The sequence below is a fragment of the Acipenser ruthenus genome, chromosome 3 (genome assembly GCF_902713425.1).
Source record: "Acipenser ruthenus chromosome 3, fAciRut3.2 maternal haplotype, whole genome shotgun sequence".
Classification (NCBI taxonomy): Eukaryota; Metazoa; Chordata; class Actinopteri; order Acipenseriformes; family Acipenseridae; genus Acipenser; species Acipenser ruthenus.
In genome coordinates, this window is record NC_081191.1 from 58,374,018 (window position 1) to 58,389,445 (window position 15,428).

At 43.8% G+C, this 15,428-nt stretch overlaps 1 protein-coding gene across 1 annotated transcript in view; it reads left to right on the top strand.

The window, feature by feature from the left end:
• Window positions 1-13,987: 13,987 nt before the first annotated feature.
• The window catches only part of LOC117435751 (glucose-fructose oxidoreductase domain-containing protein 1-like), a 69,215-nt gene continuing 67,774 nt past the window's right edge, over window positions 13,988-15,428 (top strand). The window contains exon 1 of the mRNA XM_034059164.3: window positions 13,988-14,770. Within this exon, the coding sequence (XP_033915055.1) occupies window positions 14,518-14,770 (253 nt within the window). The 5' untranslated portion in view covers window positions 13,988-14,517. The remainder of the gene's footprint in view (window positions 14,771-15,428) is intronic.

Genomic DNA, 15,428 nt, shown 5'->3' on the forward strand with positions numbered 1-15,428 from the left:
CAGTTTGGTTGATCTATGACAGTGGTCGGCAAATGGCGGCCTGTGGGCCAAATCCGGCCCGCTGAAGCCTCCTTGGCAGAACTTCATTTTAATATTACCACAAGGGGGCGGTCATGACTCCCCGTATGACCTTGTCTTTCAGCTGTACAAAAAGGTCTGTCATAAGCCCAGTGACTACATCATTAGGAGTCATTTTGAGTTACATTTCACTTACAACATATCAGATTTGTTAAACTGAACTAATGCTGAACTCTTAATAGACTATATTATATTACTAAGATTTATTTGGAGGTTACAAAGACATACTATCACAATTGTTACTTCTTTTTTCCTTGATGGTTTGTTTTCAACCAGCCTGACCAGCTTTCTTACTGACGTGCTGGTATGCTGCCACACCTTTTTATGGCAATTTTTTTTTGGGGGGGGGGGGGGTTGGTATAGCAAGTGGCCCGCTCTGCGGCTGCCCACGGGTCATTTGGCCCGCCGTCAAATTGAATTGCCGACCACTGATCTGTGATAAACATATAATACTGTATAGGATTGCCACCAATCCTAGTTTTCACTGGATTGTCCCCATCAGCTGCACCCACATCCATGTAGATAACTTGAGCAACAACACAATGCCAGGGAGTTAGCTGCCTAATTAGATGAACGAAGAGTATTCTGTAATGTATACAGAAAATAAATTAGTTATCAAAAGTAGTGTTACATGCTTTTAACGTATTAGATTAATACAGATTTTGTAAATAAAGGTCCCAGTTTGGCGATATGTAACCTTTTGGAACATCAAACAGTTAAATTATTAATAAAAAGGTAACAAGAAAGTAAAAAAGAAAAAAAGCTTTTGACACTATTTCAAGTTTTATATTATTGTAGATCAATATAGGTTTTCATTTAAGGTCAAAATGGGTGGAACTAGGTACATGGGTACCATTTCAGGGAAATTCAAGCTTGCATCTGGTAGGCCGTGTTAAATTGGTAACATACAAATGCACATGTCTTTCCCCTGTTACAATCTGTCATAATAAGTTTCCCCGTTTTTGAAGCTTCCTTAGTGTTGGAAACTGCGAAAACAAATTTTCACCAGAACAGCAGCAGAAATGTTAAAAATCCACAACCAGAGTATTCCTGTGGTCCCTGAGAGGTTCCTGTGCCTACCTGCTGTTTAGGTTCACATGATATTGCTGATTTTTTGTTTTTTTTTCGTGTGAAATCACCTTATTTTTGGGACATTACACTTTTTAAATTAGATTTCCATTACATGAGAGTAGATGTTAAAACTTCATGCTGATTTAAACTCGGCTCTCGCCAAGATAAACACCAAGTAAGACGTAGTTTTACAGTAAACTAATGTGATCCATCTGTGTCTCCATCCATTTGTATTTCTTTCCATCTGATGATGTAGATATCCTTCTGCCTGTTGTTGATGGCTGAAGTGTAATGCTGGCTCCAGGGATCAGCTTATTTTGCCTCCCCAGCACACACAATGGCTGTGATGCTGGCTCCAGGGATCACTGTGCGGTCTCCCCAGTGCATCAGCATGACAACCGTCTGGATTGAGCGAAGTAGGGTACATCTCTGGGGTCTTCAAGTGGGCACCTTCCGTCCTCTGTGTTTTGTCGACTAATACCATATAGCATTCATAACACCTTAATAAAGGTGACTTAACAGAGTGTAACTGCTACTGTATATGTACAGGTAACCAGAGTCAGAGGCAGATAGGTAAGTGATCCTGCTTCAAGTAATTAACATTAAATGTATTTAAGTAACATTATAAAGGTGGTGGTGTTTGAATTAGGTGATCTACTGCTTGTGATTAGTACCAGGTGACTGTGGTTAAATTGAATAGAGGTTGATTTTCAATCTGATTGGTTTACACACAGCTTTTATCCATGTAGTTAGTATAATAGACAGCTAGCCTATTTTTGTGCCAGCACGAAGCGCCAGCCAACTGAAGAGCCTCTCTACAAAAGAGCTAGGAGTCTAGCTGTGGGTGGCCATCGAGGAGAGACCTGCGAGGAGGCTGATGGAGAAAATTCAAACCTAGCAGTGCTCTGGAAGACGCCAACTACTAGACAGGTCTGTACCCTCCCCCCCACCGCTCCTGCTCCCACTACTACTGTACCTATCTGTCTCACCTGTCCAGCTATGACTGTCTCTCACATCCCTATTATTCTGTCCTCTTACTCCCGTCCTCTCTCTCTGCCGCTGCTCCCCTAACCCCTCTAAACTCATCCCTCTGCCTCTGCCTCTCCTCCCTCCCCTCTCTGTCTACCCCAACTGTCCTGTTAGGTGATATCAATATCCCTCCAACCACACCCACTCTGCTGGATTCCTTCCTCTCCTTCACTCCTTCAACATCTCTCTCTCTCCATCCCCTCCTACCCACAAAGCTGTCTGTCAACTGGACCTCACCTTCTCCAAGGCCTGCTGCCCCTCCACCCTCTCTGTCACCTCTCTGGACCTCTCTGATCATTATTTCTTCTATTTTTCTGTCTCTCCCCTCTCTCCCTACTCCACCTACCCCCACTGTCACCTCCCCCTGTAATCTCAGCTCTCTCTCCCCCTCTGTCCTTGCCTCCACCGCTCTCTCTCACCTCTATCCTATCGACTCCTTCTCCCAACTCTCTGTAGACTCTGCTACCTTCACCCTCTTCTCCTCCTTCACCTCCTCCCTCGACTCCCTCTGTCCCCTCATCTCCCAACCTGCCCGCCCCTCCCTTCCCCAACCCTGGCTCTCCTCTGTGCTCCACTCAGCAAGAACCAAACTGCGCTCTGCTGAAAAGAAATGGAAGAGAACCAAACTCCCTGCTGCCCTAGACCTCTACCGCTCCCTCCTCTCCTCCTTCTCCTCTCTCTTTTGCTAAACGCTCCTATTTCCAATCTATTATCCAATCCTCCACTAACAACCCACAGAAACTATTCTCTACCTTGTCCTCCCTCCTCAACCCTCCCCCTCCTCTTCCCTCCTCTATCTCCTCTGATATCCACAAACTCTTTAACACCTCCCCCTCCACCCCACCCCCTCCTGCTCCAAACCCAACACCCTCTGTCTCCCCTACTATTATTATTATTATTATTCATTTCTTAGCAGACGCCCTTATCCAGGGCAACTTACAATTGTTACAAGATATCACATTATACATTATTTCACATTATACAGTTATCACATTATTTTTTCATACAATTGCCCATTTATACAGTTGGGTTTTTACTGGAGCAATCTAGGTAAAGTACCTTGCTCAAGGGTACAACAGCAGTGTCCCCCACTGGGGATTGAACCCACAACCCTCCGGTCAAGAGTCCAGTGCCCTAACCACTACTCCACCACTACTCCACACTGCTACTAACTCACCCTCCTTCTCCTCCTTCTCTCCCCTCTTAGACTGACCTCTCCTCCCTCCTCCAGGGCCACAAATCTACCATGTGCACCCTGGACCCACTCCCCACTAACCTCTTTCAAGCTGCTGCTCCTGCTTTACTCCCCTTCATCTCCTCCCTTCTCAACACCTCTCTCCTCTCTGGCCTCTTTCCCTCTGCCTTCAAACACTCTGCTCACTCCACTGAAACTGCTCTCCTGTCTCTCACTAACTCACTAAACTCTGCCCGTGCTGCCTCTCTCTCCTCTGTCCTAATTCTCCTTGATCTCTCTGCTGCTTTTGACACTGTCGATCACTCTATTCTCCTATCCTCTCTCGCTGACCTGGGAATCTCTGTGTGGCAGAGCAGGGCTTTGCCCTTTTAAATATTGGCAGGGATGGGGTTAAATTCTCCTCCCTGCCCAGGTTTATTGTGTCAGGTGAGAATCATGAGTAATCAATCACCCAGCCACCTGACATAAAAGGAAGCCTCAGCTCCTCAGTAGGGAGAGGTAGCTGAGGAAGCAAGTGTGTTTTTTTCTTTGTGTGCTGTTTTTTGTTAATTTTGCAATCCAATGAAGGCAAAGCTCAGCCTGGAAGCCTTATTTCTGTAAGTTTTTACTTCGTGTTTATTGTTTGTGTTTAAGAACCTTTTGTTTGGCCCTTGTGCCTGTTTATTTTGTGTTTTCTATTTAATAAAAGTATTTTGTTTGAACTGCAGTCTGTCTCTGGGCCTCATCCCTTGCGCCATCCTGTCACACTCTGACACTGCTCTGGCCTGGTTCTTCTTCTACCTCTCCGACCACACCTACCAGGTAACCTGGCGCGGCTCAACCTCAACACCTCACCCTCTCTCAACAGGAGTCCCTCAAGGATCTTGGGTCTCTCCTGTTCTCTCTCTACACCCACTCCCTGGGCCCCCTCATCGCATCCTATGGTTTCTCATACCATTTCTATGCTGATGATGCTCAGATCTTCCTTTCCTTCCTCTGACCCCACCATCCCCTCCCGTATCTCTGCCTGTCTGTCTGCTATCTCCTCATGGATGTGCTCGCATCACCTCAAACTCAACCTCTCTAAATCTGACCTCCTTTTCTTCCCCTCCTCATCTTCTCCTCCTCATCTTCCCCCTCACCTGATCTCTCTCTCCATTCCTCTGGAATCTACCCCTCCTCATCTTCCCTCCTCCTCAGCCAAGAACCTTGGAGTAACCTTGGACCCCTGCCTCTCCTACTCACAGCACATCTCCACTCTAGCACGCACCTGCCAATTTTTCCTAACCCTTCCTCACCAACTACTCCACGCAACTCCTCGTCCAGGCCCTGGTACTCTCCCGCCTAGACTACTGCAACTCCCTCCTGGCTGGCCTTTCTGCGTCCGCCACCCGTCCGCTCCAGCTCATCCAGAACTCCGCTGCTTGCCTGGTGTTCTCTCTGCCTCGCTTCTCCCATGCTACTCCACTGCTCCACGCACTCCACTGGCTCCCGCTCACTGCTCGCATCCAGTTCAAGACTCGCCTACCAATGCCTTGACTAGACTGCACCCAGCTACCTCCAGACCCTCATCTCTCCCTACACCCCCACCCAACCAGTGTTGCCAACTTAGCAATTTTGTCGCTAGATACAGCGACTTTTGGGTTTCCCTAGCGACAAAAACATCGTCAAAGCAACTAGCGACAAATCTAGAGACTTTCACTGCCGACAACAGGGATTTTCAGAGAAAGAAGTCGCCAAATTGTATCATCACAACATTAGTCACACACAGCTCAATACACCACGCTTCTCTCATCCTGAAGTAGTACAGTAGTGGCGTTCTTCACGTAGTGTTGATTTCCGCAGATCTGCACAGTGTGACCTGCTAATCATAATGCAATTAACTACTACAACTGCTGCCCCCTTGTTAGCGGAAGCGAACGACATAAATTATTTATACAAACATAATGTACTAAATCAGTGATAAGTGATGTATAATGTCACAATAAAATCAATTAAATCAGACTAACTCTGTACAGGTAGATAATCCAGACAAATATAAACAGGAATATATTGTTTATATTGGTGTTTACTCTGTTTAAGTGATTCCAAGAGGAGTGGTGACTTTAGAATGTCTAAATAGCGACATCTAGCAACTTTGTATGGTTTCTCTAGCGATTTCCTGCTTTGTGGAGTTGGCAACACTGCACCGACCTCTCCGCTCTGCCTGCACAAGAAGACTGGCTGTACCTCCTCTACGCTCCCCTGCCTCCAGAGCCTGTTCCTTCTCCACCCTCGCCCCACAGTTGTGGAACGACCTTCCTATGGATGTCAGGACTGCCCAGTCCCTGACCACCTTTCGGCGCCTCCTCAAGACACACCTTTTCAGACAACACCTGTAAAACTCAACTCTTCCCTTCTGGACAATATAGCACTCTGCCTTTAATCACTGATGTAACTCTCATATGTATTCATAATACTGTTGTCAAAGGTGTTATGATTATGTGTTATAGAAATGTACTTGTATTTTGAATTCCAGTGCTTTTTATTGGTTTAAAACAAATGTTAAGACAACATTGTCTGAATATTGCATGATTTGTTGGTCTTTAAATTGACTATAATGAATAATGCCCATAGTTACTGTGTATTCTTTATGAAGGTGTAAAATGCTTTACCATATAATGGCTTACATTATGAACAACTAAACTACTTTGGGAGAGGAATGAAAGACAATGAAATAAATCCCCAACACACTTAGTATAAACCACCAGTACTATAGGCAGTAGTATGCTATTCACACAACATACTCTATATTTCTATATGGAGTATAGAGTGGCATTTTGTATGATTAGCTTTCTGGCTTTGCATAAAGAAGTATTGAGCCTCAATTAATTGAACAGCTAAAAGTACAGTAAAAATCAGAGCAAGCTGCTTGCTGCTACTGAAGCTGAGTGCCAGCTTTTCTTTCATAGGTCTAGTTAAACCTGGAAGTAGGTCATATAAATGTCTGATCCATTTACTACACAGAACATTTAACAATATTTGACATGAAGCAACTGCTCCTTGTATTCCAGCAGATGTCATCCAATATTTAAGATAGGTGCTTGTAATGGTATTTGTAGAATTGCCTATGTTATGTGACATGTGCCCTCTTTATGTGTATATTGTACATTTTAAAATATAAGTTACTTATTTCATATAATATTGAAAACCTTATCTTTCAAAATTGAGCATTTAGCTTTTAGCAACTGTTGAGTAAAAAGGAGAAACTGCTTTTGTGATATCACTAGGCACCAGAAACACATGTCAAGTATATAAAATAAAAAATAAAAAACATCACTTTTGTTGAACACATTTTTTTCTATAGTTGATATTTATAATTTTATGTTCCTATAGCAATAGACATAAAAACTGATTCCTGTCCACTGAGTTGGCAGCCAGCTAAAAGTTAGAGCGAGAATTTGCTACCAGAACTACAAAACAATTGAAATTGCATTTTGATAGTCTGCTTTATAATATCAAAAGCCAATGCTAAATATACAGTATTAGTGTGTGTAGACGTTGTTGATTGTATGGAATTAACTGTCGCAAATTTCAACATTTTATTTCAGACTTGGAATAAACAAAACTTTTTGGAAACGGAAACAGTTCAAATAATAATTTGGGATGGCAAACTTTGAATTCATTGGGAACTATTTATACAACTTGAAGGAATGTTTTTCTAAGGACGCTCAATGTAAACAATGCTTTGAAAAATGAGAATAAACCCTCTCAAACGGTTTAATGAACTTCAGACTGAAAAAACCCCAGCACTTAACAAACTGTTCCTTAGAATTGTGTGAATAGGGCCCATTACTTCAGCCAAATACAGAAGTTTAGTATGGTATAGAACTTTTAAATGTGCACAGCAATTTTGCAGTTTATAATGCTTAATATTGTTTTTTATATTTTTTGAAAAGGGAGGCAATACATCTGTGACTTTCAATGGCCTTGTTTTTAAAGCGTTAGTTAGCCAGTGCATTGCAGGCCTGTGTATTTAATGGAACGTTACTACTGTGAATATGACTCGGGATTTTCAAGAACAAGTGTTATTGAATCGAACTCGTGGTATAGTAACAAGAGCTTTAGTAGCAAGTGATTTTTAGTGTTAATTAAATCAATCCGTTAATGCTTTGAAATTGAGTCGATGAGGTCGTTAATGAACGCATTTGTCGTTAAAAAGCTTAATTGTCGCAGGCCACGTACATCACTTCCTGTCTCAACGGCTGGATGAGGGGAACTTGTTAATCAAAATGCATGTTAACGAGATCAAGAAAAATGAATGGAAGCAGAATTCACTGTTATGGAAACTACTAGCGTACAGGGAGGCGGCTCTCCCACTAGCGGGCAGCAGCCAAATGGAAATAAGAATAATGGGAATATCTATTTTGTGTATAATTTGTAAACTTCATTTAAAATTGTGCATTTTGTCATGCAGAATGTACATTTATTTAGATAGCTTCACATATACAATGCTGATTTATGATTATCTGGCGACTGGCATTTGGGTAAAAATCAGACGGCACAGATTAATATATATATATATATATATATATATATATATATATATATATATATATATATATATTTGATGGGGTGGGGGTAAGCTATCTATGTATATTGGTTGGAATTTGTTTTCTTATGGTGACATCTACTTTTGTATGTATTTTAGTATGTACGATTGTAGGCTATAAATAAGTACATTTGAAGTGTCATTTGTGTTTGAAGTTGTTAGTTATTATACATGTATACCATGTATGTAATGCTTCATTATACATTTATTAAGCTTTTAAAATTACAATAGAAATCCCCAATCCAATACACAATTTGTTTATAGTTAATTGTTCAGTGAATTCCTTTAATCATGCATTTTCTCTGGTACTGTCTGCTCGCCTCAGCGAAAAAATAAACTCAACATGAATAGAAGTAGCCACTGAACACATACAGTATTATAAGAAGATGTTATAATGTGCTATTGTGACGGTGCAGTGGGTGTGGATGTGGAACAGACGTCACAGAGTCACTTATAGAGGTGCAAAAACTCTACCACAATGGTAGAGGGTGAACTTTATTAAAAGGGAAACACAGTCCAAAGCAACAAAAATACAAATCATAAGTCCCAATAGAGCAAGTCCCTCTCAGCTCTTTGGGTGCACTTTTGGGGTGGTGAAAAGTGCAGGTGCTCAGGTGCTGAAGTGTCCAGTTCAGTTGTGTGGGGCATGTGATGTCCAAGGTGAAAAGTGCCGGCAGTAGTGCGGCAGCTCCTTGGCGTCAGGGATCACTCTGACCCCGGTCCTGACGATAAACAAATCAAAAACACGTAGAACACAAACAAACAAAACAAACACAGCTCAGCAACCCAGGTTTAGTATTACCTCAAAGGCCCGCACTTACAGAATGACAGCCCTTATATACTAGGAGACTCCACCCCATGATCAGCGTGACTCACCACACCTGTCAGTTGTCTAATGCAGCACAGCTGATCACAGTAATCTTGTCCCCTAATATGGTCATTCCGCCCTGCACCAAGATGGCCGACTCTGAACAGGCGTGCAAGTACCTCTGCTTAGCACCCTCTTGGGTCGGGAGGGAGAGTCGCAGCTCAGATCCTCACGCTCCCTGTCACATGTGCATACAGACGTGTGAAGGTGAGAGTGTACACTGTACATACAGTGTGGGGGAGTCTGACAACATTACAAATACATTAGGCAAAATCCATGTCAATGATCTCAATCACATTAGGTATTCAATTTATGTCCGACATCTTTTGAAAGCAAGCTCTATATTGCACTTCTTAACTATTTGACAAAATGTTTACAGAATGCTTATGGCCGTGCTGCATGATTTGTTTATTATTAATAGTGTTAATTACACTATTCCAAATCACATCTTTATTTACAACGAAGGGAAAACATATTTTTGCTGACTTTATAATCATTTGGGCGACACAAACGTGATTTGATATAATTTAATGACACTATTAACCATAAATTAATCATGATTTTAGCAGCAGTTTTTAAGGATTCTGTAAATATTTTGTCTAATACTTAAAAAGTACAGTGTGGGGCTGTCAGGTCTTGTTTTCAAAAAATATCGGCACGGACATTAAATACAAACCAATGGAATACCGTGTGGATATGTATGTAGGTATGTATGTTTATATGTATGTATGTGTGTGTGTTTAATAGAGAGAGAGAATACATGCATGTCTCCAGCCATATGTGGTTTTCACGATCACATCGCATTAAGTTCTAACCAAAACTGTAGATATTTATTACTGCCATGGCCTTATCTTTTTGCCTATTGATTCGCCCCATTGCCACTGTACTTTATGCATCCATGCATCCCTTCTTGCGATGTCATCGGGCAGTGTGTTCCAGGCTTAAGGTTACAAATTGTTAAAACAAGAGAACAAATCTCATTCATAACCACAAGTAAATATAAGTCTAAAATATTTCCAAAGCTACAAATATTGAATTATCTAGGTAGTCTCTGTATCATCGGCATCACAGGTGAGTTATAGTCTTTCTTTAATTAAAAGTGCAATTAACTCTTGATAAATTAAGACAATTAACACAGATTTGCAAGCACTGCTCGTTAAGATATTAACATTATTTCGTAAATCAACATAATTTCAGAAATCACGTTAGCATGATTATTTATTAACAAGATAGACATGGATTTATCATTTATGAACTTTTGAAAATCCTGCCCTCTGTTTCTTCCAAAACTGTAATTCCATGTAACATTCTGTGGTAGGTATTGTTTTTAGAGAAAACTATTTATCTGAGAGGGGTCAAATGGAAGCCAAGTTAGTCATGAAAGGAAGGGGTTGTGATAAGCCTGACTCTCTCTAAGCATATTCTAATTGAAAGAGTATCCTTCCATCCTGTAATGGGTTTCAACGCCCTTACTGAACAATGGGTGACTCAAACATATTGCAGAAATTTAACCAGCTTTGGGCTGGTTTAAATTGAGGAATGTCTGTTGTTTTTTGCAAATGGACAAATATGGTATGAATTTCATACTGTACGTAGGTAGTGCCCCATAAAACTTTTCTGACAAGTCTCAAAAGAACCTAAAACACTGCGAGAAGCCATCAGTGAGGCACGTCTAGAGCAGATTTTTCCACCAGCCCAGGCCGCCCCCGCGAGCAGCCCGCAATGGCTTTGTCGGTCGTATGGTAGCTCAGGCCATACCCCATACACCCGAAAACCCCAGCAACGCTGTTGTTTACCGAGCTCGGTCTGAAGGTCTGATGCCAGTGACCGCCACGTGTGTTGGAATTGCAGCGTTCAAGGCCACATTCAAGCCTGCTGCCCTCACCCACCCGAGGCCACCACTACTCAAGCCCCATCTGCAGTAAAAACCGGCCAGCAGCTCCCTCGATTCTCCCTTGCCCTCTGAAAACACTGTGATGGTGGGGTGCATTGGTCAGGGTAACCGTACGCACGTACCTTGCACCATTGGCGGGTTTCAGTGCCTTGGTTGATAGGCCGGGCGTGCTTCCCTTGCAAGGAGCGTCCAGTGAAGCTTCGTGGATCCCCACTGATGCTTGTTTGAGAACTGTGTCTGGCCAGAGTGCGCCCATGTGGGGCCAACAGGAACTTGAAGATTAGCTGGGAAACACCAGCCTCCAGAATCCAGTCTGGCTGGCTGACATCAGAGAAGAATGCATTCTAGGGGTTGACATCCTGATATCTCTGGGGGTCAAGCTTGACCTGGGACAGCACTAACTACAAGTCTGGGGGGGAGCCATCGCGATCCAGCTACAGCCAGGAGGGGGGGAGGTGCAACAGGCCGAAGTCACACAGGCTAACTCGCTCACCCACGTGCTAGCCCGGCAGGAATCAACTGGCTAACCAGCCCACCAGCGTTCCAGCTCGACAGCCAGCCAAACCCCTCACCAGTGTGCCAGTCCAACAGCCTGCCAGCCAGCCAGTCCGAGTCTTGGGAGTGACCACGGACCTCCTATCCGGAAACCAAGGCTGAAGTGGTGGAGGAACTTTGTCGATGCAGTACAGAGGGACTCAATGATGAGCAGCACTGCCAGCTGAAGGAACTCCTCCAGAAATACAAACACGCACCCAAGCCCAAGGACTGCACACAGACCAGTTTGGTCCAAAACCACATTGAAACGTGGGATGCAGCGCCTAGCCAGGAACATGCCTGGCGGTTTCCCCTAGCCAAGAAGGAGGTTGCGGAGGCCATCATCAGGGACATGGCTGCTGACAGGGTCATAGAGCCATCAGACAGCCCATGGGCGGCCTCTGTAAGGCTGACTACTGGCGGTTCGACGCGGTCACGCGGAAGGGTGCATACCCACTACCCTGCATTGACAAGGCCTTGGACGAGATCGCTGGCTCCCGCCCTGTTCGGCCTGTGTAGTCTACCTAGATGACCTGCTCATCCATGCCTCAACTGCTCGTCCATGCCTCAACCTTCGAGGAGACCCTCACCCACCTGAGGAAAGTGCTGGACCGGATCCAAGCCTCTGGCCTGAAGGTGCACCCATCTGATATGGCAGGAAGCACATTTCCTTAGCCATGTGGTGGGGGCTAACAGCGTGGCCACTGACCCAGCCAAGGTGGGGGCAGTCCAGGACTGGCCGACGCCCACGTCAGTCCGGCAGGTGAGGGGGTTCCTTGGCTTGGCGTCGTATTACTGACAGTTCGTCCAGGGCTTAGCTGAAGTCACCCAGCCACTGCACTGCATCACGGAGAAGGGGAGGCAATTTTATTGGACCACAGACTGCAACACTGCACTCTGGAAGCTCGGTGACCCCCGTCCTCACGTACCGGGACCCAGTGTTGCTGTTCTAGACACAGATGTCAGCGACGTTGGACTTGGGTGCATGCTGTCATAGGTGGGGCCTGAAGGAGAGCATGTTGTGGCCTATTACAGCATGGTTTCAGTAAAGCGGAGCGAAACTACTGCGTCACCCAGCAGGAGCTGCTAGCGGCGGTGCAGGCGGTACTCCACCACGCCTCAATAAAATGGCTCCTCCGGTTCAAGGAACCCAAAAGACAGGCAGCGTGCTGGATTGAGGTGCTGCAGGGGTTCGATTTCCAGTTCGAGCTCGGCAGCATGGGAATAACGCTGCCCTCTCCTGCCGGCCCTGTGAAGTAGCCCAGTGCTGGTTTGGTGCGTGGCTGGAAGAGAAGGAGGCGCACCGCAGTTCCGGTGTGTGGGTAAATTCAGCCACTGTCAGCATGGGGGCCCTGTCTGGGATTCCGAATTAGGACGTTGCCCAGATGCAGTTTTCAGATCCGGAGTTAGGGTTGGTGACCAACCGGCTCACAGAGGGTCGCTGCCCCACCGGGACCGAGATATTGACATTCACCCCGGCGGTCAAGGCGCTCTGTGGGCAGTGGGACACCTGGAGACTGTACCAGGACTGGGTCCATCCGGCGACCGGCCAAAAGCGCTGGCAGTTGGTCGTTCCCCACTCACTCCGGGAGCAGGTGTTGCGGCCCGTGCCCTGGAGTCCAGGCACAGGGCATTTCGAGGTGGCCAAGACCTAGGGGAGGTGGTGCAAAGTGAGTGTCTGAGTCGTGGGGTATGTGAGTGTGTGTGTTGGGGGATTCTGTCGGTGAATATTTGCTGCAAAAGTGGGGCTGCGGTCCTATGTTAGGTGGCGGCGGGGGTCCAGTGGTTATAAAGGTCCTGCGAGAGCGAGGGTAAGAGCTAAAGTGCAAGTGCAGTTACTAGTAGAAGTTGACATGTTCCAAGGCAATAAGGGGATTGTTCCGCCTGTTTTATCATTTTGCTCCTAGTTTCCATTCCCTTTCTTTTATTAATTTTACTTCTTTGTAAAATAAAATTGGCTTGAGCCGTAACGAATTACACTTGCTTTAGCCTTCATCCTTTGAACCTTGAAAACGCTACAATACTAAAGAGATTGTTTCAGTTGACTGCAGGGAAAATGTCAGTATACATTACTCCCTCGTCAATTTTTAAACAACAAAGTCAGTGGGATAAAATAAAACATAAAATATATGTTGGATAAAACGCCAAACTGTGTGGAGATTTTCGGAGCGTAAAACATTAATGTTTTGACACAGTTGGTTTGTAATATTTTTTGTGTATGTGCGTGTGTGTAGGTGTAGCCTATATAAATAATTATAGTTTACAGTATATAAATGGCATAGTTTGAGTGTGTGGGAGATTCTCAGAGCCTCATTTACTGCTTATACAATATGATGGAAAATCAAATCGATCGCGTAGCTTACTGTTAAAAAAAATGTGTTGGCAATGAAAAGTATTCCATTGGGTATTAATTAAATGTTTGATTAACTATCTGAAAACAAACGGGGATAATGCGTACTGTCACTGCTCTGTGCAATGTAGTAAAGTACAATCACACTGTATAACAGTTTAAATGGTTCCTTTGCAGTATTACATCAAATCTACTGTGTTGAAAATAGTGCAGTATTTTTGTGACCGCATTACTGCCATTTATTTTAACTTTGTACTTTATTTATTTATTTATTTATTTAAAGATAGGTCTACGGTGTTTCTTGATCTAAACTTTAACTTTGACAGCAATTCCTAACCGGAGGCAAAGGGTTAAAATGGGGGCGGGAACAGACTCACAAAGTCTGACGTATTCAGCAAACAACAGTGCAGGACTAGGTTGCAACATTAATCAAGAAACATAATGACACTCACCATGTCTCAGACATTGTAACCACATTCTGCTTAGGCCAGTGGAATACAATGATATAAAATATTGTACATACCATCTGTTAATTACCTAACGGTAACGGAGCCGAGTTTATTATTATCTTAAAAAAAAAAAAAAAAGGGCGATGCAGGAATAACATTAGGTGACATATCCTTCATCAGCAAGATGAGTACACATTGGCAGCCAGACATGGACGATTAAACATGCTGCATCTACAATTTAATACGGCTAAGAGGATGTTTTAAAAGCAGACGACGGCGACGATTGTAAGTGGAAGTAGAATGGATCGGGTTCGAAAATGCGGGGTCTCGGGTCAATTTGTGCAGGTGGATGGCTGACCTGATGTTACAAGGTATCTGTTGAAGCTTCCCTCTACTGCCGCGGTACTATACCACTACGCTATTATGAGAACTGTGAGGACTTTGGAGTAGAAATCAGTGATCGGGGAGAGTGTAAAGTCATGCTGCCCGGGGTTGGGGTGTTTGGCACCAGCTTGACTGCCAGGGTGATCATCCCCCTTTTGAAGAACGAGGGCTTCTCGGTGAAGGCACTTTGGGGACGGACCCAGGAAGAAGCAGAGGAACTGGCCAAGGAAATGAATGTGCCCTTTTACACCTACAGAATAGACGATGTCTTACTGCACCAGGATGTGGATTTGGTCTGCATAAACCTCCCGCCTCCCCTGACAAGGCAAATTGCAGTCAAAACGTTGGGTAAGAGATTGTCATATGCAAATCTATATGTTTGTTTTTAGATCCTGTTTCATACACCTTTTTTTTTTTTAATTAATACTGTCCAAGACTAGCCTTTACGTTACCTGTGCTCGAACATTACTGAACATGGTTTTGTTTCATTTTAAGTATACACTGCGCGTACCTGTGCAACCTAAATATATTACTAAGTGTACTAATAAATAAATAACTTCAGATTCGTAAATAATCGTGTAAGGTTACCGGATAAGCGTGTACTACCTGGTTTGTAGGTTACCTCTTACTTCATACACCAGGCGCCTTGATGACTGGCTATTTTCTCTAGATTCTCCCCTGGGGTAGTTTGTGCTGCTTCCTGAACTATACAGACATGTTTCTGCTGCAACCTGCAGAAGGATGAATTCTTTAATCTCTTTACATGAACTGAAGCTCAGGAAAGCAAAAATGTGAACAAATGAAAAAAGTGTGCTTTTCTTATACTGATAAAAGATACAACTAACCAATTAATATTATAATGTGGGATTATTTGGAATCAACAGTAAATTATGAAATAAAATACATTTAAGAAAAATGAAGGGACCCAACATCATTAGGCATACACCTGGAATACTTATATTCTCTGTTCAAAATACCATCTACTGCTGCTGAGTGGATTACAAGT